This window comes from Arvicanthis niloticus, chromosome 6 (assembly GCF_011762505.2).
Source record: "Arvicanthis niloticus isolate mArvNil1 chromosome 6, mArvNil1.pat.X, whole genome shotgun sequence".
Lineage (NCBI taxonomy): Eukaryota > Metazoa > Chordata > Mammalia > Rodentia > Muridae > Arvicanthis > Arvicanthis niloticus.
In genome coordinates, this window is record NC_047663.1 from 17,379,850 (window position 1) to 17,402,427 (window position 22,578).

A 22,578-nucleotide genomic window follows, 5' to 3' on the forward strand; every position below is an offset into this window, starting at 1 on the left:
GTTACAAAAAATACCAGAATTTATAAGCCAGGCATTGGGTATTGAGAAAGATTACTGAATATGAAACATTATTGAGGATAGCCCAGCCCTAATTTTATAACCTTTCCACTCACCTGAAAAATCTTTCAGTTTTTCCATCAGTGATTGTAGTGAAATTTTCTCATCAGCTATAGGAGAAGATTAAAAGACATTATGATGTAACAGAGACTGAAGGACCGTCTGTAGATGTAAGGGGTAACTCGTATCACTAGTTTTTGGGCAGCATCTCCATTGTTTACATACTTCAGTATGTGCCACTGCACATACTTTCCAGGTTAACACTTTGTCCTTACTCCCTTAACAAGATTCAAAAAGGAAGATTCCAAGTGACATCAGCAAGTTGATCAACTTAAGAAGCTTAATACTGTTTCCTGTGTCTTCTTCAAAAAGGACCTGAACTACATTTTTGACTGCTCTAAAGGGGAGCCCTGGTGTACAGCAAAGGTGCAGTAGACATCCCACGGGGAATGTGACCTCAGTCTGGATGTACAGGGAAAGGGAGAAAGCATACTGAATGTCACTCCAGCTCCCTGGTAGTAATTAGTGTGGAGCTCAGAGGGGAAATGACAATCAGGTCTCCTGCAGCCCTGTTACTACCACAGACAGCACTGTCTTCTGAGGTACGACCCCAGAAGGTTGCTCTTTTGGGACTCATTGGTAGTGCACATTAGTAGATTGTCTGTAAGTCTGGATTTGGCACCATCCTCTCTTTCTGCTCCTAGTTCAAGATACAATTAGTTGTTTGCTTCCACACACACAGCCACCTTTACCATATGTTCCACGTGGTGACACAGATGAGAGGTGATGCTATGCCAATATCAGACTCTGAATTTTCAAAACTCTTAAGCCATACAGACATCTACTTCATAAACAACATGTGCCAGGTATTTTGTTGCTATGGTAGAAAGATAACCATCACATTCTTCTATCAATAGACAGTATAACAAAATAGATTTTAAAAAAAGACCCCATGATCCTTAATATACTCAAGGATATTCCTGAACATCTTACAATTTAATATTGCAACCAATAGAGAAATGAAAGCGTTTCCACCAAGATTTATCACCTATATACACTTTCATCACTCTTAATTAAAGTAGTCCTGGTGTGGTTGTAAGAGCAGACAAGAAAAATAAATTAGAATTATGCACATTGGGAAGGAAGGAGAAAGCAAAGAGCCAAGCACAGAAAGAAAAACACTGAATGGTTTTACAAACACGTGGGGTGTAAGACAAGTGAACTTTGAGAAATAAGAAGTAAGGCTGGCTAATAGGGCCTAGACTAGGGATAAAGTTGGGGAGACATTAGTCAAATGATAAAGAATTCAGCTACATAGAAAGAGTGGGTCAAAGATCTGTTGTGTAGCAGTTAATATAGGTGCATTAGTTTTTTGAACATTTATTAAGAGTAGAGTTTGCATGTATGCCTCACACAAAAATGAACCTCTGCACAAGTTAATCAGCTGGATGCTGCCACTCCACAGTGAACACATGCTCAAAAGAACACTTTGTAAATCATCCACCCAACTTCCTGTCACTTAAAATATTAAAGTCTTAAAAATTTTAATGATGTCATAACTGGCTCATAGTGTCTTAAATTTGTCTAGATTGAGAGGAAAAAGGACTAGGATGTAGTCTATTCTAAGAGTTTGAGCTCATAGTCAAAATGTGGAAGGCTTTTGTACTATATGGTACTCATGAGAGCAAAATTCTCATAAGCCAAAGGTTAATGTTTTATTTTTTAAATAGAAATTAGATGCTCATACCCTAAAATGAAATCAATTGCTTTGATAAATGATATAAAATAGTGCTTCTCCTCTTATTGGGCAGCTCTTCTTGGGTTCTTCCTTCTCCTTAGGAAAATGATTAAACACACACATGCACACACGCATGCATGCACACAACACACATACATGCATGCACGCATGCACGCATGCACACATGCACACATACACATGCATGCACACACACATGCCATCAAAATTTTCTAATTCCACCTTTAAATATTATTATATTTAATAATATTATATTATATTATAAATATATAATATAATATAATATTATATATAATATTATATATATAATATTATAATATAATAATATAATATTATATATAATATATAATATTATATATTATAAATATATAATATAATATAATATTATTATATTATAAATATGCACACACTCATGCATGCACACAACACACACATACATGCACACACACATGCACACACAAAACACATACACACACACATGCACACACACAACACACACATACACACATGCACACAACACACACGCATGCACATACAATACAGGTTCTTTGAAGTAAACTATGGTACTATTATTTGAATATATGTGCTCTTTAAAATTCATATAGAATTTATTTGCCATTTTAATAATATTTAAAGGTGGAATTAGAAAATTTTGATGGCATGCGTGTGCTTGTGCGTGCACATGCTATTGATGCACATGGAGTAGTCAGTGGATAGATAACCTTGGTGTTAGTCCTCGCCTACACTATTGGAGACAGGATCTCTAACTGATTTTGCTGCTGTCTATGCCAGGCTGCCTGGCTCTTGAGCTTCTGGGGATTCTCCTGTCTCTGCCTCCCATGTCATTGTAGATCACTGTAGATGTGCTGGGATGACAGACACATGCTACTGTATCCTTCTTTTACAGAATCTGGAGATTTGAATAAAGGGCCCCATGCCTGAATGGTGAGTGCTTTATCCACAGAGCTTCTCCTTAGTCTGAAAATAAGGATTTTTAATAGATTGGTCCATGAGGGTTCTACCATGTAATGACACAGCAAAAAGGCACTCTTGGATGCAGGTGTCTTACTCTAGGACTTCACAGTCTCCCAAACTGAGAAAATAAGGTCCACCTCTTTATAAATTATACAGTCTATGTATAGAAGTTGGGTCTGGTTCTACTTCCCAGACCCATGGTCCCAGAAGTAAGACTCAGACTCAAAATATATTTACATACACCTTGGCCATATAGTTAGGCTCTTCTCTGACTAGATCTAATTTAAAATATCTCATTTATTTTAATCTACATTCTGCCACGTGGCTGGTTACCTGTGCTCAGGTACCATGTGTCTGTCTTCTCACATCTTTTCAGGCAAATCTGCCCAGCTCCATCCCAGAATCCTTTCCACCTCTTGATGTTCCATCTCCTATTTTCTGCCTAAGCCATAGTCCCTCAGATTTATTATTGACAGGTGCCACATCCACACAGACCTAGGAACTTGTCCCTACATCTATGCAAGTATATTATAGTGACACAAAGGGATGGAGACATTTGCTATCTGATCAGATACTCACCTCCAACATGCATGTTTTGTTTCAGATCTCTAAGTTCCGAATTTGAAAGTTTGACTCCCATATTGTCCAGAACTGTGTTCAGGTTGTTGACATCGACTTTACCACCTAAAGAAGATGGCATAGAGAAAATTAAATATCACCTAAAGAAGACTTCTTAGATTTTCTTGATACATATACCACATTATGAATTTTGTGAGTAATGTGTGATTACTCACAAATCTTAGATTCTGGAATCATTACTGACCCACTAAAACTATTCAAAGTCAGTTATCAAGTTAGAATGCATGCTACTTTCTTTGAGTCTTAATTTGAGAAACCTACACAGACCAAAGCTTAAAATTGGCAACAAGTGTTCAGGGCATTTTGATAATGAAAGGAAAACATTAATTTGAACAATACATAGTGCTGACTGTTAATGACTGAGATCCCAATTTTACATTTGTTTGCTGCTGATCAATTTTTTTGCATTACTGGTAATCTTTTCTATAATTTTTTAATATGCACATTTGAAATGTGTCATTTCCTTTCCTGTGTGGAACTTCTTCTTGCAAGATGGAACACAGGATTATGCCAAATAACCTACAGGTGTCTTTAAACTTTTTTCTAATTATAATGACAATCATCGTAAATTTTAGAAGTAACACTACTCCAATGATATTTGTCATGACACTTGGGATGGCTTCTAACTCTTGAACCCTGAACCTCCTTCAGATAATTCGAATGGGTTATAGAGCACCATCCATTGTTCCAGATACCTATATAAATCCTTTTGTATACTCAATACATTAGTAACATTTTTTTTGCCAGATGGTTAACAAAAATAGTTGTCTTAACTCCTTGTGTCAATGCTATTGCAGAAGAAGTGGTGCTAGCAAGTAATGGAATTAAAGCTGTTATACCAGCAATAATCAAGCCCGCTATACTCTTGTTTCCACTTAAAACCTAACTCACTTCTTAAAACAAAACAAAACAAAACAAAACAAAACAAAACAAAACAAAAACAACCCCAAAACAAAAAGGCATAATGAAAGCCACAAGACTCAGTCATCCCAGGACTCTGGTTAGTCTCATATGAGCAATAATCTGAAAGAAAGAGTCTTAAGCAGTTGGTTTTCAACAAAGCCATCACTCAAGGAGTGAAACAGCTCTTTGCAACACTTGTTGATTTTGCAAATTTATGCACTTAAAGAAAGGTGACAAAATATCACAGAAATTAAACTTTGCTCAATCTATCATATTCCTGTGGAATCAGAGTATCCCAAGAGGTAATATTTCAGTCAATATTAAGTCACAGCATCATTGAAGAGTTCATTGGTAATAAGGCATGGATGGTGAGTGATTATTACTAGGTCTACTTTGTTTTGGTTTTGTTTCCAGAAAGCAAGCCTAAAACAATGAGGGGGTCATTATAAAAAACAAAGCAAAATAAAAAAGCAAATCAGACTACTAAAAAAAATGAGCACAGCTCACAAATAAAAACAGCACTAAACAAAATGGGAATATTAAACTCTTAGTTGTACAACCTCAAACTGTTATGATAAAAGGCAGCCATGTATAATTACGAAAAAAAGATGGAACACAGGGGGCACATTTGCAATTGGTCTTCAGAGATGTCAGCATCCAGCACTCATTGTCATGTTGGCTACATAAATATGAGTCTCACAACCTTATTTGCATCCTCACCAGGCTGAGCACTCACCTTGGAAAGACTTCACAGATTCTAGTAACCTGTTCTTAAAGATCTTGTTATCATCTACCAAAAAAAAAAGGGACAAGTTTCAGGTCACAGAGAAATACTTGTAATTCAATAAAATTATTTCTGTAAAACTAAGATTTTATTATTTGCCCTAGAAAGAACTCAATTAATTTGAGATAATATTAAGTAAGGTTTAGAACATGGTAGAGTCACTGGGAAATTCAGTTTATGTACAACTTGCGTGTGTATGTGCATATGTGCCTGTATGCATGTGTGTATGCGTGTGTGCATGTATATGCATGTGTGTATGCTTGTTGTGTATATGTGCATATGTATGTGTGTGCACGTGTATATTCATGGGTATGCATGCATGTGTGCATGTATATGTGTATGTATGTTGCATATATTTGTGCATGCATGTTTGTGTGTGTGAGCATGTGTGTGTTTCTTCCATTTCTCCTGTTTTATCCACTTGTAGGTAACCATTACCCTTTCCCTTTTTTAATTCCACAGTCACCTACAGGTACCTATGTGGTAAGATTAACATTGTATACTCCTTTTATTGGACGTCATAACTCCTTCCTTTGGATGGCATAGTTCAACATGGTGGGGATATGTATTCCCAAGCTAAAAGTTGAAAGCTGCGTAGAAATTTGAGGAAATTTCCCCTGAGAATAAGTTAATATTTTAATTTTTAGATATAGGTTTAAATTTCTTCAATCTTAGGAAATGGGGATAATTTCTGACATTTTTTTTAATCTTAAAAAAGCCAAAAACACTTTTAAGTCATCTTAGTATTTGAAATACTCACCATCAAAAGACAAATTTTCCATCAGTTGTGAGAGTTCATTGTCTGTAAGCTCTATTCCCATTTTTGATAGAACACTTTTCACATGTTTGCCATCCACTTCTCCTCCTAAAAATCAATATGCATCATTACATATATGAATTTAAAATTTCACCTAAGGATTCTAAATAGTGATATAATCTATGTCTACATTGCATGAGAGGTGCTGAACGGGCGCTGACGTCAAACATTTCCACAAGGGTACCTACTATTATAGATGAATGACTATGATCCCTAACTGCTCATAAAAGAAGGCAGATGGGGCTAGAAAGATGGCTCAGCAGTTTCTGTTTTTGCAGAGGCACAGACTTTGATTGATGGTACCCATGCTGGGTAGCTTACAACCACCTGTAATTCAGCTCCAGGGGTATACAATGCCCCTAACCTCCTTAGGTACCTGAACTCAGAAACACACACACCACATACACATTCACATGTACAGACATACACATAGTTAATTATTTTAAAAAGTGTCAAGGCAACTCTGAATGTAGAGATATCCACACTATGCATCTCTCTCTTCAACTATAACACATGCAAATAGTTGTATACACTAAAGTGATTATCTTCCAGACTCATTATTAGAAGTTATAAGTTATCTGAAGAATTTATCAAAGGTTTATGGCAGCTATTATCTTACTAATATAGAGATTTGGGTGCTATGAAATAAAAAGAGAAAAATCATATAGAAATAAAAATATCAGAAAACAAGTAAAATGCTTCTGATTGGCTTTAAACATTTAACAAATGAAGTAAATGCCATAATTAACATGACTCTTAAAGGGTGATTAAAATATAATCACTGCTGGGTGGTGTATGGAGAGCTCTTGGTGCCACTTTAAGGATATTAGCAAGAATACATACATTGGGCTAGGACAAGGGAGTAGGCTCAGGCAAGAATTTGACATCAGGCTAGGACAAGGCTCAAGACAAATACAGCTGAGGAATGTGTTCTTTGTATCTTGATGCAAGCTTATTAAGTCCTTGAATACAGTAATTCTGGGACCTTTGTTTATGCCTCCTTTGTGCCTTAACTACTCTTTTTATGCCATTTATGCCTTGATTGTTCCTTGACTACTTTGTCTTTGACCTAGAACTGATTCTATTCTTTGCATGTACCTAGAATGGTATATAAACAGACTGGAGAAAAATAAACCTACTTCAGCACTGGCTGGGGTCATGTTATAGTCTAATTGTCTTTTTTTTTTTTTTAAATTCTCTCTCCCTCCCTTGAGACCCTGTTGACTGACTGAGCTGGCTTGGTCAGTGATGTCACATGCCTTTAATTTCAGCACTAGGGAGGCAGAGGCAGAGCCAGAGGCAGGCTGAACTTTGTTAGTTTGAGGCCAGCCTAATCTACAGAATGAGTTCCAGGGTAGCCAGGGTTATATACAGAAACCCTGTTTTTGAAAAACAAACAAATGAACAAACAAACACCCAATGGAAAAAATTACTACACACACTAAGCACTTTAGATTCACAGCTGCCCACTTACCTGTAGTAGTTTTAATTATATCCATCACCTTCTTCAGATCAACCTTCCCACTAGCTACAAAAAAAAGGCACCTTGAGATTAATATTATCAACATAGAAAAAGAAACTTAAGATATATTTCTGGTGAAAGGGAATCCAATAAAATTCTCTACCACCTGAATTTTCATTTACTTCTTAAAATTTTGGACCTCAAGATATTAATGTGATCTCCATTAAATGGGAAGGTTACTAATATGAAGGAAACTGGGTTGGGACAAGTATACTCTCCATGGTGTTTTGGAAGCCATTATCAGCAACTTTGAAGATTCTACTGTATTTTGACCAGTATTCCAGTAACTTCATGTATTAATAAAGAGCTGAAGCAGGGAGTCACCAACCTAGCATTGTATGTTCTAGCTTCCTTTTTACAAGAACTAATGTCTGGATGTATTGGTACAGATGGGAAGAGACACAGAAAAACAGATGAGATTTTATATGGAAGTTTGTGGTAAGAATTTTGTCTTCTTAAAAGACCCAGTTATGTTATATAGATATGCTTTTATTTTATCCCAGGTGTGGGATATAGCACTACTTCAGATTATCCGTAGTCACTAATTATGATTGTCTTGTGCTCTAGGAGGGGCATGATTTTTGCCAGCAGTAGATAGTTTATGTTTGGAATTCTGGGGACTCTTGAGAGGGTATTAGTGCAAGAACCCCAAGAAGGCCTGGAGTAGCTGATGCTGCCCCTGGTGCTGCGTTTGCTACTGTTGGATTACCAGATTGCTGGATTGCTGGATTACTGGACTGCTGGTTGTAGATATTATGACAATGAAGACTGGACTTGCCCCAAGGAACTTGATGCCCCTAATCAGTAGTAAGTGGTCTAAAGAGGTCTTTGCCCCCATTTCTCCTTTAAGTTTTCCCTCCTACCTAGTGTTGGGGGTCTGGAAGGGATTGGAGTGGAATAAGGTTTGAAAGGGTGGTAGATAATAGAACACAATAAAGCAGCCCATAAAAGGACAGCTACAAAAGTTGAAGAGAAAGCATGAAGAGAAAAATCAAGGAACATTATGATGTGGAACTACAGCTGAAGAAGAAAACAGGATAAGCTTTGATTGTTAGCAATCAGCCACCTCCACAGCCAGCAGGACACATCATCACTAGTTGCTGAGAGGTGATACATTCCCACTGTCTCCTGTTGCATGTCCTCCTACTGTGCATGCCCTAATAAAAGGCCCCTTTCCTCTTCTCCCCTCCTTCTTTTCCTCTACTGTATCCTCTGCCCCTTCCTGAATAAGCTTCCTATGTGAGATCCATTGCATGGTGTGACTTTAAGGATCCATCCACATAAATCCAACATTTGGTACCATGACTCAGATAGCAGATCCCAATGCTGTGCACTCCACTGTGGGGTGAGGCTACATGCTGTGACTCTCCAGTCTGCCTGGTACAGGATCACTTTCCTGCTACCTGATCTCTGGATTTCTGTATTTAACACCAACCATTTGGTGAGTTTCCTCTTCCTGGTCAGCATAAACACTTCTGGATCTGAGGGAGTGATGGTTGAGCATCCTGTATCCCTCTGGTGTCCTGGGGAGTGGAGGAACCCCTGCCATGGTCTTTACAACTACGGCCAGTTCGTCTCACCAATGCTTACCACAGACCTTTACCCTTGGGTGAGACTTCACTCTTCTCCAGGCACTGTTCTTTTTTTCTCATAAATCCTGGTACTAGGTGAACCATGTCTCCTCGGGCACCTTGCCATGGTCCCTGCCCAGCCTCATAGCAACCTGGCTGGTCAGTTCATACCAACTAGGTTCTATTCCTACATGTGGTCTTGGCTCAGGCATGACTCCTTTCCTCACCATGGGAACTGGATCTTTGACTATATTTTCAAGCTCCTTGTTGAGATGTCTCTTGGAGAACCTTAGACCCTTATACCTAGCACCTGATTTAAAGATGTCTAAACTCATATATCTTTGCAGCCAGACCTGGCTATGATATCTATTAGACTCTAAATGGCTGCCTAATGGTGTTTTGATCCCATTATTATGAGGGATCTTTACAAGTATTGCCAGTGATCTGGTAAATGGAAGGAGGTTTCCTATGTTCAGGCTTTCTCTTATCTTTGCTCCAAAGCTTCTCTCTGTTCTTCCTGTTCTCCCCCTCAGCTCCTTCTTGCTATGAACTCTCAACCAGAAGAGTTGATCTACCTTTGATCTGCTAATGAGCTTCCTCCTTGCTTTCCCCAACTAACAGCCCTTCCAGCTCCCTCTCTTCCTCTGGATAAACCTTATATACTTCTTTCCACTATCCTCTCAGGGGCCTCCCATTTCTCAGTCCTGGATCTCAAGGACAGTCTTCTCTATCCCCCTCGACACCCAGTCACAAAACATCTTTGCTTTTACTTGGATTGACCCTGATACCCACTTCTCTACCCAATTTACCTGGAATGTGCTGGGGTTTCAGGACAGCCCACAACTATTTGGCCAGGACCTAGGTTCTAATCTACTCTCTTTATGTCTCCCTGAATCTAAGCTTATATAGTATGTAGATGACATTCTCCTCTACAGTCTATCCCTATAGATTAGCCAAACTAACACCTCTGTTCTTTTAAATTTCTTGTTCAGTGGGGCTACAATCTCATCTTCTAAGGTCCAACTGTCCACCACTCATGTCACCTACTTGGGACTAACAATTACTGGTCTTGGTAGACACCTTCTCTGGGTGGGTGGAGGCATTCCCCACCACCCACAAAAGGGCTCAGATAGTCTCTGATCTCCTCCATGAGATCATTCCTTGATTTGGAATCCCAGCCTCCCTCGAATCAGACAATGATCCTGAATTCACCTCCCAGGTTTCCCAAACCCTACTGAAAGCCCTCAACATCCCTTGGTATTTTCATATCCCATATCAGCTCCATCCTCAGGAAAGATAGAACAGACTAACTGTTCCTTTAAAAACACCCTTTTCAAACTATCACAGGAACTTCATCTCAACATCTCACTCTTTGAGCTCATATATGGACCAGTTCTAACTCTTTGTCTTTTACCCAAACCCTCTCCCCCTCCCTGATCACCTACTTACCTCTTTACTCTGACATCTTTGTTCCCTCCTATGGAACCTTACTGACCACTATCTACCATGGCCACACACTAACTCCTGTCTACTCCCTATCAACATTGAACACCTTCTCTCCCCTCTGGTTATCCCTCACCCCTTTCCTCTAAATGGCAAGGCCTCTTCAAAGAGATCCTTGTGACCCCTATAGCTGCTAAGCTTGAGAGATTCCCTCATGGGATTTACCCATCTCACCTCAAGCCCTTTATCTCTCCACCTCAGAATAACTTCCCTTCTTATATATGCACACCAACAGGACTCTGCTCTCTTAAGCTTCAGAGGATGTTGAGATCAACCACCTGGTCCCTAGTACCAGAAGAATAAAGTTTCACTCTGGTACCAGTGCTTGACCCTACTGATTAAATATGGACCTTTTCCCCCCTCTTCCTCTTGTTTATTTTAATCCAGGGTAACCCTTATGTATGGGGATTCTAAGATCAAAAAACCCTCATTCATAACAGTCTCTGAATAAGGTTGGAAAGTTGTATAGCTGGATGCCAGGAGCCCATTAAAATTCTCATTACCCCTATATCCACCATTCCTGCTGTATATTGTGACTTTTTTGTTTGCTTCTGTTTTGATCAGATACAAAGTTACTATAAAGAATGACCAGACAGATATAGAGGCTCCGCATACTGGTCTTACCAATTACATTTGCCAATACAAAAAAAAAAATTTCCTCTATCTACACTGCAAGACCCTCTTCTTCCATATCTGGGGCCCATGGAATCCCAGGTGGAAAATAGGTATTGTTGGTGAACTCTATGGCCACTCCAACCCTGGACTCCCAATAAGCATGATTAATATCCAGAGAGATTACCCAACTTCTGTAGACAGGGGAAGTAGAGGGATAATTAAGCTCTCCTCCAAGGTCATTACTTCTTCGACACTCTCCCTCTCAAATAATACAAACTTGTCATTTCATCTCCTGCTTCAGATTCTGACCTCTACTTATTGGCTCCTTAATGTCACCCAACCTGGCCATTTTGGAGATTTCTGGCTGTGTGGGTGTGCCTCCTGGGATTAGCTTACTGCCACTTACAGCTTCTCCAGTGACTCTGTCAAATAACCTTACTTCACCTTTCACCAACTGCCTTGACCTTGGGGTTGCTGTGACTGTACCTTTTTTATATCACCCTCTTTGACATGGCAAACTGTTTTAAGGCATCTGGGACATGTTACAAAGAGGCATTAATTTCCTCAGACTGCAACAAAACCATAACTTTCAATACCTCATCTCTGCCCTAATACCCTAGAGTCCATAACACTTCGATTCTTTGTGGTACTCCAATCTACTATTGCCTACCTTCCAGTTGATCAGGAGTTTGCATGCTGGTGCTTCTCTTCCCCAAGTTAGGGATGATACATGAAGAAGAGTCCCTACTTATCCCAGTCACCTGTGCATGTGCTACACCCCCTGATAAAAGACCCTATTCCTTTCCCACTTCCCCCTCCCCCTCTACCTCCACTATACAGCCTCCTCCCATCTCCCTGAATAAACTTCCCACATGAGACCTGTAGCATGGCATGACTTTATGGATCCCACCATATATATCCAACAATGAAGTCAGAGGAGCAGAAGGAACTAGAAGGTATCTTGTACCACCATCAGAACCATCAGAACCATCAGAACTTCAGATTTCACCAACAGGAGAAGGAATGAGTGGAAGAATAGGTCTATTGACTTCTCTACAGATTTTCATACTACTATAATTTGTGTGCACATGTGTGAGCATCTCTCTCTCTCTCTCTCTCTCTCTCTCTCTCTCTCTCTCTGTCTCTCTCTCTGTGTGTGTGTAAGAGAGGATTGTAGCTCTATGTATTCTAGGCTAGCTTGGAACTTACTGTATAGACTAGGATAGCCTCAAATTCACAGAGATCTGCCTGTCTCAGGCTCCTGAGTGCTGGGATTAAAAGCATTTTCACAATTCTTATAGAAACCAATGGATAATGCTGATTTTGTTTAATTATAATAAAGATCCAGATTTACTCTTACTTTACTATTAGCTCCTCCAATTTTTCTAATATGTGTCTGTCACCAATTGCATCTATTTAAAAATAGATTAGATGCAACATAAAGATAAGAAGATATCCTGGGGCTATTTGTAGCACTTACCATCCACAGGAAGGTCTTTGGACAGCTTTGAAAATTCCTCTTCACTGAGTGTGATTCCCAGACTTTTCAGGACATTGTCCAGGTTATTTACTGGAACCTTTCCCTCTTAGAAAAAAAAAGAACATGGGAATAAAAAAGGTGTATTTTACCAACATCTTCCATATGTAAACTCATTATTAGCATCTTTATGAGCTAAAGTGGTTTTAGTGGCATCAACTTACTAAGTTGAAATCATGTTTCCAAGAATCCCATTTTTCTGTACATGTTTTTTATTTTTCCCTTCTGTGATGTGACTTGAACCCAGGACCTCACACATGCTAAGCTACACCTCTGAGTCACACCCACAGCCTTTCTGTATAGCCTTGAGGTAGTATTTATCAAAAAGAAACCTGTATAATTACAGAGCAGAAATGAAGTTTCAGGTTGCTACACTCTGTGCAGCTTTCTTCTTATGTCTACGGTGTCTACTGATGCAGAGTTTGTTTGCATGGGGCTGTCTGGCTGCTTCCTAGGGCAGTGGGACAGCCATCTTAGAAGCATAATATTTTTGTCCCATTTCTACAGATTCCTTTACTGTACAGTTCCATGGTATATTTTGCATGAAAGTCACAAGTGAAACGCTTTCGGGATCATGATCAGGAGCAGAGGCGTCAGCCCTCAGAATCCTTCAGCAGATCTCATGATTTCATGGCTTAATAGTGTAATAAAACTCTTGGCATATGCTGCTCCTAGTCATTATGCTTCCCTAATCAAATTCTAAGTCATACAATGACTATAAATTCCATTAAAATAAAATAGTAAAAAATAAAATGTATTTATACCTTGAAACCCCAAATATACTTGTCAAAGTACACACAGAAAGTCAATAAAATAGTTCAAAATAAATTTTTGTCTCAGTTACACCGTGAGGGGTGCTAAAAAAAGGTAAAAAAAATATGCAAGATGCTACAGATCACTCTCTCTAAGACAGCAGTTCTTAACCCATGGGTTGTGACCCCTCTGGGCATGATGGCCCTTTCACTGGGCTGCATATCATCAGACATTACAATTTATAACAGTAGCAAATTAAAGTTATGAAGCAGCAACCATCTTATGGTTGGTGGTTACCACAGCATGAGGAACTGTATTAAAGGGTTGCAGCATTAGGAAGGTTGAGACCCACTGCTTTAAGATAAAATATATGCTGTTGGTTGTAAGGTAGATAGAAATGGAGTTTTTTAATTTTTATGATTATTGTGTGCATGACATATATGTCTTGGTGTATGTTAGTGTAAAGAAAGTGTGTTAGTGTAAAGAAACAAGGAGTTATACTAAAGCAAGGATTCACAATTACTGATTTAATGAATGGTAAATGTCAGATATAGGTCTTTTAATTGAGTTACTTACCATGGAAGGACTTCAGACCTTTTAGCAACCTATTGTAATATATCTTCCCAGCATCTAAAGAAAAAACATAATTCATTTAATGGGAAACTAACTTTACATCATAAAAGTAGCATAATACAAATGATCTAATCAACATTTTAGAGACTTGTCTTGGGCTGGTGAAATGGCTCAGCTGATAAAAGTGTTTGCTCTAAGTCTGGCAACTTGAATTCTAACTCAGCACCTATGTAAAGATGGGAGAGAGCTGACGTCATAAGTTTATCCTAGGCCTCTGCACACACCCATAGCACATACGTAATACACAAAAATCATGAAAATTAAAAGACTTGTCCCAACTTTGCATGCTACTTAATCTGAGACAGTGAAGCTGTGGAGTAGGAAGCTTCCTTGTTGGGAGGAGCCTCTCTACTCTAGAACCTGAGGGACTCCATATGCTAAATGCTGCTTTATTTTGCCATTGATATATTTCTCTCTCCTTTGTTCTTTTCTCATTTCATGATGTAAACAAATTAGCAGCCTAAAGATAACATGCTTTATAGTTGATGTCATCTTTTGTCTCAAGGCTTCTTGAACTTACAATATAAAGTATCAAAGACAACTGGGCAAGATTATCTATAACAATACCCCCTCTGTCTCCCTCCCTTCTTTCCCCCTCCCCCCTTCTTTTTTCTCCTTCCTTCCTTCCTTCCTTCCTTCCTTCCTTCCTTCCTTCCTTCCTTCCTTCCATCCTTTGTTTCCTTCCTTTTTAATTTTTTTTTTATTTTTAGAGGAAAGTAAACAGAAGTAGAATTAGAGACTTTCATACAAACCTACAGACAAAGATAAAGAAACAAAAGAAAACTTCATGAGTCTCCCAGCTGGCTCACCATCAATAGGCAGTGTTTTCAGCAGCCTTTCTTGTTCCTTCTCTGTGAGTTCAATCCCCAAATTTTTAAAGATGTTTCTCAAGTCACTGGAATCGACCTTGTCTCCTTTCAAAGAGGGAGTTGAGGACACATGAACCTCAAATACTGTGTTTAAATTACTTAAATAGTGAATTATTGTGAATTGCAGAGTCAATGGGTATGTTTCATGGTATTTATTGGCTTCATATAAATTAGAGATGTTTTGTTTGTGTGTTTGTTTTACTAACATGAAGAAAGGTAACTTTTAGAATGAAATCTGATGAGTGAACTAAGAGAAAATTGATTTTTACAAGTTGCTCTTCAGAAATATTTGTGTGGTAAGAGTTGTTTGCTTCTTTCAGTGAAAGTGGTGATTCCATTGTTCCTACTTTTAATTTACTATACCATATTCTATAAGGTTTTAGACTGTTTTAAGCCATTTGTGAATTAAGGTACATTAATGAAAACTGAAAGTATTATAGTCTAGTACAAAACACTTTAACATCTGAAGTTAGTCCGAGGGGCATTAGATGTGTTTATCTCATTATGAAACATTTTAACTTTATATGATTCCAGAAATTCCACGGAAAAATGAGGTGCCACTGCTTAGAATCCCTAAATAATTTCTCTTCTTTTCAGTGATATTGAATTTAAATAAATTTAACATAAGTATTTACATGACGAGAAGGTATTTCCTCACCTGTAAAAGATTTCAACTTTTTCATCAATGTATCCAGAGAAATCTTGTTGTTAGCTGGAATAAAGCATGAGAATGAAGATGATAAACTATCATTTATCATTTGCAAAGGCTCTTTTCTAAGTGCTTTACATATTTATTTAAGAAATACACTGGTGGGGTCTGGAGAGATGATTCCGTGGTTAAGAGCCCTTACTGATCTTCTAAAGGCCCCAGGTTTGATTCTTGGCATCCAAATATCTGTTACTCCAGTTCCAGGAGACCCAGTACCCACTTCTGGCCTTTATGGGCACTGTATGTATGTGGTATACAGACAGACATGCAGGCAAAAAATTCATACACATAAAATAATACATTTTTAAAAATAGGAATATGTAGGCAACATTTCCTGTTATCTTATCCAATTTCATTGCTTTCTTTCATGAGCATCATTAAGGCAACATTTCCTGTTATCTTATCCAATTTCATTGCTTTCTTTCATGAACATCATTAAGAAAATCTTAAAAGTAGAAAAGTCCCATTTCAATAATATAAATTTCATTCACAGTTCTAATATCCCAAACTCCTGTTAGTGATGGAAAGAAATTCAGAAGTACCCTTATCTCAAGATCCTATATTTTGCTATTCAATGTGTAGACGACTGTCTACTACTGATCATAATATGGGTGGAGATTAAAAATGCCACACATTCAAACATAAGGCTTCAACACTAATTTTGCTAACTGTTTGCTCATATACTTTCCCCATATGCATAACTTTCTGATTACATCATATGAGCCCACCATTCCTAAAGCCCCTTACCCTAGGACTTTTATTGTTAAGGTCTTTCTTTTCTTAAAAAAAAAAGTCCTCTCCCAGTATAAGTAGGACACTTGAAAGCCCTACTCACCACCAACAGGGAGACTTTGTATCAGATCCTTAAATTCGCTGTCCTTGAGTTTGATTCCTAAGTTATCCATCACAGTTTTCAGATTGCTGGTACTGACCATCCCACCTGAGGAAAGAGAGGTCCATGAAGGAAGGAACAAAGCTTCCAAGATAGTTTCCTACAGCCTTTAGAGCGATAGACCCTGCTGCAAACTCACACATTGTGCCAGTACCCAGAAAGATTGCATATAAATTCTTTTGGGAGGGGGGGTCATGCATTTTTAACGCCTATTCATAGACTCTCTTCAGTTATCTACTAGTGTTAGTAATGTCTAACATAGGCAAAAAACCCTATTTTATTTATATTAGCATGATTTTAAACTGTCACATTCTGCTTATAAACATTCTTAAGGTTTAGATAGTGGAGGTGTTAAATCCAGTGATAAACTATGGTTTGGGATTGTAAGCCAAAGAAACTCTTTCCTTCCTAAAGTTGCTTTCTATTAGGGTGTTTTATCACAGCAACGGAGATGAAGCCAGGAGCATGAATGTTACTGTCTCCTTCACAAGATGATACTATATGAAGTAATGTGCTATAATAATTTAGCCATTTATACTTTAAAGCAGCATGTGCATGATAAATATATGGAATTTCATTTTAATAAAAAAAATACTGAGGAAATTCTAGTTCTGGAAATAACTTTTTCTTGTTTCTGAATAATATCTGGGGTTGATTTTAGATAACTGAATTCCAAGTCTAGTTTCTGTTTTCTCCTTACTAAATCCACCACTAACGTTTTCTCCATAAATGATAAATCCTTTTCTATTTCTTTTGTTCAAAGAAAAAAAATCTTGAGAAAGTGGGGGGTCTTTTTCCTGAGGCCTAAGACTTTTTCCTTAGGCCTAAGCTCAGCAGCTGCAGTAAAGGCTGTAACATAAATGGATATATGAACTCTGCTGGCACTCACAGACTTTCTCCAAAACTTACTGTGACTCACCTTTCAAGGACTTCAAGTTCTCCAGCAACCTCTTTCGATAGATCATTCCATCTTCTGTAAGAAATACAGGATTCAAGTTACAGAAGCATGGCTGATCGTTAGCATTTGCTCAGGAAAACAAGCATTTAGGATCTTCCCTCAAGATCTCCCTTCTTATAAAAAATGTGAGAGCCAATGAGGTGGTAAAGGAGCTTGTTGTTGAGCCTCACAACTCCGGTCTCATCCCCTGGGTCCATGTGGTGGTAGGAGAGAACCTACTTCTCCAAGTTGTACATGACTTCCACACATGTACCATGGCACAGGCACACCCACACATAAATGTCCATTATACATATGCATGTGTGCGCACATACACAATAAATAAGTGTATAAAAACATGAGAGAAAATTGTGGAAATTTAGTAGTCAGGTTCTATATAACACACACCCTCTTTTACTCTCCCCCAGCCCTGCATTTGCTCACTTGTAAACTATCCTTTTCTCTTCCCACAAATCCTTGTGTTACTCTCATGACCCTCTTGTTATAGGCAGCATAATTAAGAGGACTATCCAGATTTAAAATAGAAGCTGCTGTAGAGAGAATTCATGTCAGGGTACATGGAGAATCTTAGTTTTTAATTTTTTAAGAGATGATCTTTCTACTTAATATAATGAAATGAGGATAGTTTTGTCACAGAGAAATCTAAAAGCCTTTTTATCACATTAATATTTGAGATGCTTACCATCAAATGGCAGATCTTTCATCAGCTTGGAGAATTCTTGATCTTTGTACTCTAGTCCCATGTTCTCCAGAACATTTTGTACCTCATCCATACCAATTTTTTCTCCTTAATAATAAAGATTAAAATAGTGACACACATGGAATTTTGCATAATCACAGATAATTAAACTATACAATATAAGTGCAGGGTGGGAAGTCACTGAGTATGTAGAAAGGACATCCTTTGAAGAAACATGGTTTGTTTGTAGACGCCATCACGATAAGAGAGCTTACTCTCAATGCTGGTCGTGAGAACACGCCAGTAGGACACACTGAGAACATAAGTTGGCCCCAGCTACAGCTTTGAAATCCACCCTCATATTTGTTTCTTCTCTCTTAGGCTTCTGGAGATCAATGACTGACAGCAACAAAGATAGAAAGGAAACCTGTTTCTGTAAGAGGTGGCTGTCTATCCTGGAGGATTGCTGCAAACCCTGCCGGTCTTTCTAAAGACTGGATGCTTTTGGTTTAAAAATTCTCCCATCCAAATACTAAGCAGGACTGACCCTGCTTAGCTTCTGACATCAAGTAACATCAGCTGGGTAAGCTCAAGGTGGTATGGCCATAGAGCAGTCTAGGAATTCTGATAGGACACTTCTATCCAAGCCTGCTCTCTCTCTCTCTCTCTCTCTCTCTCTCTCTCTCTCTCTCTCTCTCTCTCTCTCTCTCTCTCTGTACTCCACTTGGAATCAGACTTCATAGCTTCCTGTCTTTCTCAGATGTCTCTCTTTACATGATCATGTCTATTCATAACGCCTTTTTCATATTCAAGCCCATCTTGGCGTGTGTTTCTTTAAGAACAGGCACTACCAATGGCTCCCAGAATGGCAATGATGAGCAGGTATTTCTCCATTCAACTAGAAGGTTGCAAATGGCTATCCTAAGCCTATGAATGTGTACTAGAGTCCTCTTTTAAAGATTCATTTCAGTTTATTGTTGAATTTGGCTATATTATATTAAGGAAAATAAAATAAATTACTAGAAAACATACTAAAGCTAGGTGTGGTGCTGCACGCCTTTAACCCCAGCACTCAGGAGGCAGAGGCAGTCAGATCTCTGTGAGTTCAAGGCCAACCTGATCTACAAAGTGAGTTCTAGGACAACCAGGGTTACACAGAGAAAACCTGTCTGGAAATAAGCAAAAACAAAAACAGAAACAGACAAAACCAACCACACTAACAAATGAAAAAGAAAACACATTAGAAAACATTCCAATTTCTAGACATTGGATTAAAAAATAAACAAATAGGCGTTATAGAATTAGCATAGCAATAAAGACATGAAGGAAATCATGTTGGGGCTGGAGAAATGGTTACTCTAAACAACCTGAATTTGGGTCATAACTGCCTATCATTTCAGCTCCAGGGATGCAGCATCCTCCTTTGACCTCTGTGGGTACCTGTATACATGTGTGATATACTCACGCAGACAGTCACACACACACATAATTAAAAACACTTAAAAATATTTTACTATAAAAATTAGCATCCTATATTTAACTCAACTCTCACATACCTGTAAAGATTACTGCTTCATCCATCACCTTTTCTAGATCAACTTTTCCATTTGCTATGAATAAAAGGTTTAAAGGGGAAATGCAATTAATGTGGTAAGTCCAGACGCCATATGCCAAGGATATACAGTGGAGAAACTTGCCCATAAATTTCTAGTACACCTGGAAGTGGGTAGCGTGCTGCCTTACTAAAGATTGACATGGGCCCCCAGGGTCTTTGTTGCTTCATATGAATTTTAGGATTGCTTTTATGTATCTGTGAAAACCAGAAATTTAGTACACTGAATGTAGACTGCTTTAAGTAATACGGACACGGTAATAGTATTAATTCTTCCTACCTGTAAGTTGAAATTACTTTGGTCTATGGTTGGCTCCTTATCTGGGGTTAGTAGATGCTCATTAATATCTCACAGGGAATAGTGTTATGCAACCTGAGAGCTAAATATCTCCTTTCTTTATACATTTAGCAGCCTAAAGTGTTTTGCAGTAGGAATGAAAAACTAGACTGACATATTCAATCCCTTTACTTTTTTTTGGTCTGGTCAGATTTTCTCTTTCTTGATGATTCAGAATTGATAAATTGTCTATATATTGTTACATTGTCATTTTTCTATTCTGTTCACTTCATTGCTGCATAACTGTGCAATGCTCTCTTCTAAGCTTTTGTACACCTGGGTTTAGCTGTAATGTCTTCCCTTTAATTTTTTTTTTTTTTTTAGTATTCTTACTTTTATCCTTAGTCTAGCCAAACGTTTGTTGATTTCATTTCTATTTCAAAGAGAACAAATCTTAGTTTTGTTGGCATTTTCTATTCTTTTCCTGCTCTTTCTTTTATTTCTACTTCCATCTGTTTTTTCAATTAATACACATTACTTTATTACAAATCAAAAATAGAAATAAAACAATGCAACATCCTAAAAGTTTTTTATTTTTATTTTTACCGGTAATACAAATTCTTATGAAGTTTGTTTTGCTACCATAAAAAATTAAAGAAACAGTTAAATATTTAAAAACATTCAAAATCAAAAGCTTTCAATCTAACTGTATGGTGTAACCCCTGAAAAAGCTACAAACTTATTTTTTAAAGTATTTTCTTTACAAAGAATCTCATCAGCTATACAAAATTCTGTACAGTTTTTATACTGAAGTTGATCTGTGCTTGAATTTCATTCTTGGCAAAATAGTTGCCTGAGCACATACACACCACACATTTTAGGACAGCCATTTATTCTTTCTCCTCATCCTTATCATCATCTTCTTCATCGTCTTCCTCCTCCTCCTTCTCTCCTCTTCATCATCTTCTGGTTCATTCCTCTTCTTTGAACCTGTTGGCCTACCGGGATCCTTCTTTGCTGCTTCACCTTTGCCCTTGGCACGGTATGCAGCAATATCCGTTTCACACTTCTCCTTTAGCTGCTTTCTGCTCGTAGGGTTGTTTATCTTCTGCAGATTGTGCAGACCACATCTCACCCAGTTTCTTTGCAGTAACTCCAATAGACAGACCTGGGTGTACATTTTTGATCTTTGGGCGATGTTCAGAGCAAAACAGGGAGAAAACAGATGGCGGTCTTTTTGGAGTATTGAGATCTTTTTTTCTTTCTTCTCTTATTTCCTTTCTGCTGGTCATCACGAGCCTAGTCACTCTTGGCCAGATCTTCAAACTTTGATTTTTTCCTTTGCAGACATGGTCTCGGAGCATTTCTTACAGAACTCAGGGAAGGTGACTGAGGAGTTGGTGAGCTTCCTGTGCTCTTCACGGGAAGAAGAAGGCTTTTGAGGACATTTTGCCCTGCGGAGTACTGGGGCCTCTCTTGCCCATGCTGACCGCTGCTGGCACAGGCTCTTCTCTCAGAGCCCAACAGAGATACCTCCTTCCCCAAGCTCCGGTGAGAACTCTCTACTTTCAGCTTTTACTGTTTCCTACCTTTTCGTGTGTTTGGCTTTAGTTTGTTTTTCCCTTTCTAGCCCCCTGATGTACACCATCAGGTTGTCTATGTGAGATCTCTGTTGACGTCAGTCCTTTAAGTTTCCCCTTTAGAACTGTTTTTTGATGCCTCTCATAAATTTTGAGTTTTTATGTTCCTTTTTAAAAAGGCTTTGTTTTATTTATTTTTTCTTAATGTCTGACATGGTTACCCTTGTTCTCTTTTGGTTTCCCGATGCATGAGATGCATGAAATCCTCTCCCCACTATTCTTTCACTTTTGGTCTCTCCAAGTTCATAGACTCAATTGAATCAACTGGTTGGGCTTTATTTATCTACTCTTATAGTCTTTTGATTGTAGAATTTAGTCTGTCCATAATCAGAGTAGTTATAGGTAGGTAAGGAGTTACCCTTATCATTTTGTTAATTGTTTTCTCTCTGTTTCAGTATTTTAAATGCTTCTGTTGCTTGAAGTAAGCCTGTGGCCTTCATGGAGATAGACACAGGAAAAAAGGACCTAGAAAGTTGCCCTGTACTTCTTAGATCTCTATTTGACTTTGGAACAGAAAAACAAAACAAAACAAAACAAAATAAAACAAAACAAAACACCTTGACAGTGGGTAAAATCTCTTAAGTGACATGGGTAGAATTTAAAATACATTTAAAATACATTTATTTCTAGATATTTTATGTATATGTTTTGTTGCTTTAAATTGAATATTTTTCTTTCTAGCTAGGGGGAGTGGCTTGAAATTTAAAATTTTAATTTTGTACAAAAGCCCAGGATCCAAAATGGCATATCTAAAACTCAGTGATTTTAATGGACTTCTTTTGTTTTGTTTCCTAGGTTTCAAAAGCACACAAAAATAAAATCTTATTTAATTTTCTCACTTAAGTAGTTAGAGGTTTTCTAGTTGGTACTTAAAATG

General features: G+C 38.0%; 1 protein-coding gene across 1 annotated transcript in view; it reads right to left on the bottom strand.

The window, feature by feature from the left end:
- The window catches only part of Efcab3 (EF-hand calcium binding domain 3), a 428,239-nt gene that overhangs the window by 163,348 nt on the left and 242,313 nt on the right, over positions 1-22,578 (bottom strand). Inside the window, 13 exon segments of the mRNA XM_076935627.1 lie at positions 114-167; positions 3,368-3,472; positions 5,067-5,120; positions 5,875-5,979; positions 7,406-7,459; positions 12,623-12,727; positions 14,009-14,062; positions 14,875-14,979; positions 15,593-15,646; positions 16,479-16,583; positions 17,455-17,508; positions 18,176-18,280; positions 19,729-19,782. Coding sequence (XP_076791742.1) covers positions 114-167; positions 3,368-3,472; positions 5,067-5,120; positions 5,875-5,979; positions 7,406-7,459; positions 12,623-12,727; positions 14,009-14,062; positions 14,875-14,979; positions 15,593-15,646; positions 16,479-16,583; positions 17,455-17,508; positions 18,176-18,280; positions 19,729-19,782 — 1,008 coding nt within the window.